Genomic DNA, 1965 nt, shown 5'->3' on the forward strand with positions numbered 1-1965 from the left:
AAAGATTTTAAGAATTAGTTTGATTAGAAGACAAATTTTGTGAAATATCAAAATAATTTTATTCTTTATAATGCCCAATTTGTTGAAAGATTTTAAGAATTAGTTTGATTAGAAGACAAATTTTGTGAAATATCAAAATAATTTTATTCTTTATAATGCCCAATTTGTTGAAAGATTTTAAGAATTAGTTTGATTAGAAGACAAGTTCTGTGAAATATCAAAATAATTTTATTCTTTATAATGCACAATTTGTTGAAAGATTTTAAGAATTAGTTTGATTAGAGGAGAAGTTCTGTGAAATATCAAAATAATTTTATTCTTTATAATGCACAATTTGTTGAAAGATTTTAAGAATTAGTTTGATTAGAGGAGAAGTTCTGTGAAATATCAAAATAATTTTATTCTTTATAATGCACAATTTGTTGAAAGATTTTAAGAATTAGTTTGATTAGAGGAGAAGTTGCATGAAATGTTAAAATAACTTAATTCTTTATAATGCACAATCAACAATTATTGAAGTAAAGAACTTTTGATGTAAAGATTGTTATTAAATATTTCTAAAAAAATGGTCTTGGTGGCTCAGCAGTAAATTTGAAGGCTTGTAACACTAAATTTCAATATTCAGTCTCTGCAGTGGACATGGTACAGATAGCCCATTGCATAGATTTTTGCTTAGCAAAAAAGCTAAACAAATAATAAATCACTAAAAATTAAACTTAGCAACCTTTCAAACAGTTTTACATTAATATCTTGACACTGTCTTTCAAAAGATGTAGAAAAGGATATGATTTGCCAATACGTTGTTTTAGGATAATTATTTTGTTATTTTGGTTAACTATTACTACATTTTCAAATGTTTTATGAATGCAAATATCATCACATCTTTCCTAGGTGAAGGATGATGATCAAGGTTATTAATGGTAGATAAAGTTAAATCATTATAGAACAAAATAAATTATGTTAATTTGTCTGTATCCATTACTCGATTTACTTTCACTGCTGTTTGACAAAAATTTTGTCTCATCAGTTTTATGGGGTTTCAGTAAATTAAAGCACTAGTGATTATTCCTACTATTAATTTAACTGTTTTTTTAAGCACTGTAGAGAATTTAAAAAAAAATGTATTTTTAAACTTGTACATTTTGAAACATTAAAGCACCTTTCCATTAGTTGAAAGTAAGAATCATAAGTTTAGTACTAGGTTGGTAATTTTATGTTCTTCCTCCTACTGTCACTATAAAAGTTAATCAAACTAACAGGCTTCATCCCTCCTTCCAATTAACTACAGACCATCGTGTTGGTGATTGGCCTCTCATGAGTTCCCCTCTTCCAACTATTGCCCTTATCTTACTGTACCTTTCTTGTGTGTGGTTGGGCCCTCAATTGATGGTCAGTCGACAACCTTTTGAGCTCAAATGGATTTTGGTGTTCTACAATCTTGCCATAATGCTGCTTAATCTTTATATAGGTTGTGAGGTAAGCCACAAATGCTAATTTTAGTTCTTGTTGTTATTGTTCTTGAAAATGTATTTTTTAATGTGAAAATTGTTGCTTTGCAGTTACTATTTAACCAACTTCTGCATGTATATCATATTTCCAGTTATTTTACTATATTCTTCTTATCCATGTAAAGCTGTGATATATTTAGATGTGTATATGTGTGTAATACATGCAGTCTAGATAAAGTAACAAGGCATTTAAAATCTTATTAAGGATTAGCAATCGATGTGTTCGAAGGAAAACGAAGTTTGATTATAAACAAGATTACGACACTTATGATATACAACATTGTTTATTGACAAAAAGGGGACATGGATAAATGTTTCGGAATTCTATCAGATTCCATCTTCAGTATCTAAAGCAGAATAAAATGAATTTATATCGGTCTTTATACATTTTCAAAGTACAGTTGCTAAATATAACGATAATTAAACAAATAAAACACTAAACAGTAATCATGGGGAG

General features: G+C 27.9%; 1 protein-coding gene across 1 annotated transcript in view; it reads left to right on the plus strand.

The window, feature by feature from the left end:
* Window positions 1-1259: 1259 nt before the first annotated feature.
* Window positions 1260-1965, plus strand: part of LOC106473188 (elongation of very long chain fatty acids protein 4-like) — a gene marked incomplete at its 5' end in the record, with an annotated part of 41336 nt that continues 40630 nt past the window's right edge. The window contains one exon of the mRNA XM_022401676.1: window positions 1260-1476. Within this exon, the coding sequence (XP_022257384.1) occupies window positions 1260-1476 (217 nt within the window). The remainder of the gene's footprint in view (window positions 1477-1965) is intronic.

The sequence above is a fragment of the Limulus polyphemus genome, unplaced genomic scaffold (assembly GCF_000517525.1).
Source record: "Limulus polyphemus unplaced genomic scaffold, Limulus_polyphemus-2.1.2 Scaffold5959, whole genome shotgun sequence".
NCBI classification, from domain to species: Eukaryota; Metazoa; Arthropoda; class Merostomata; order Xiphosura; family Limulidae; genus Limulus; species Limulus polyphemus.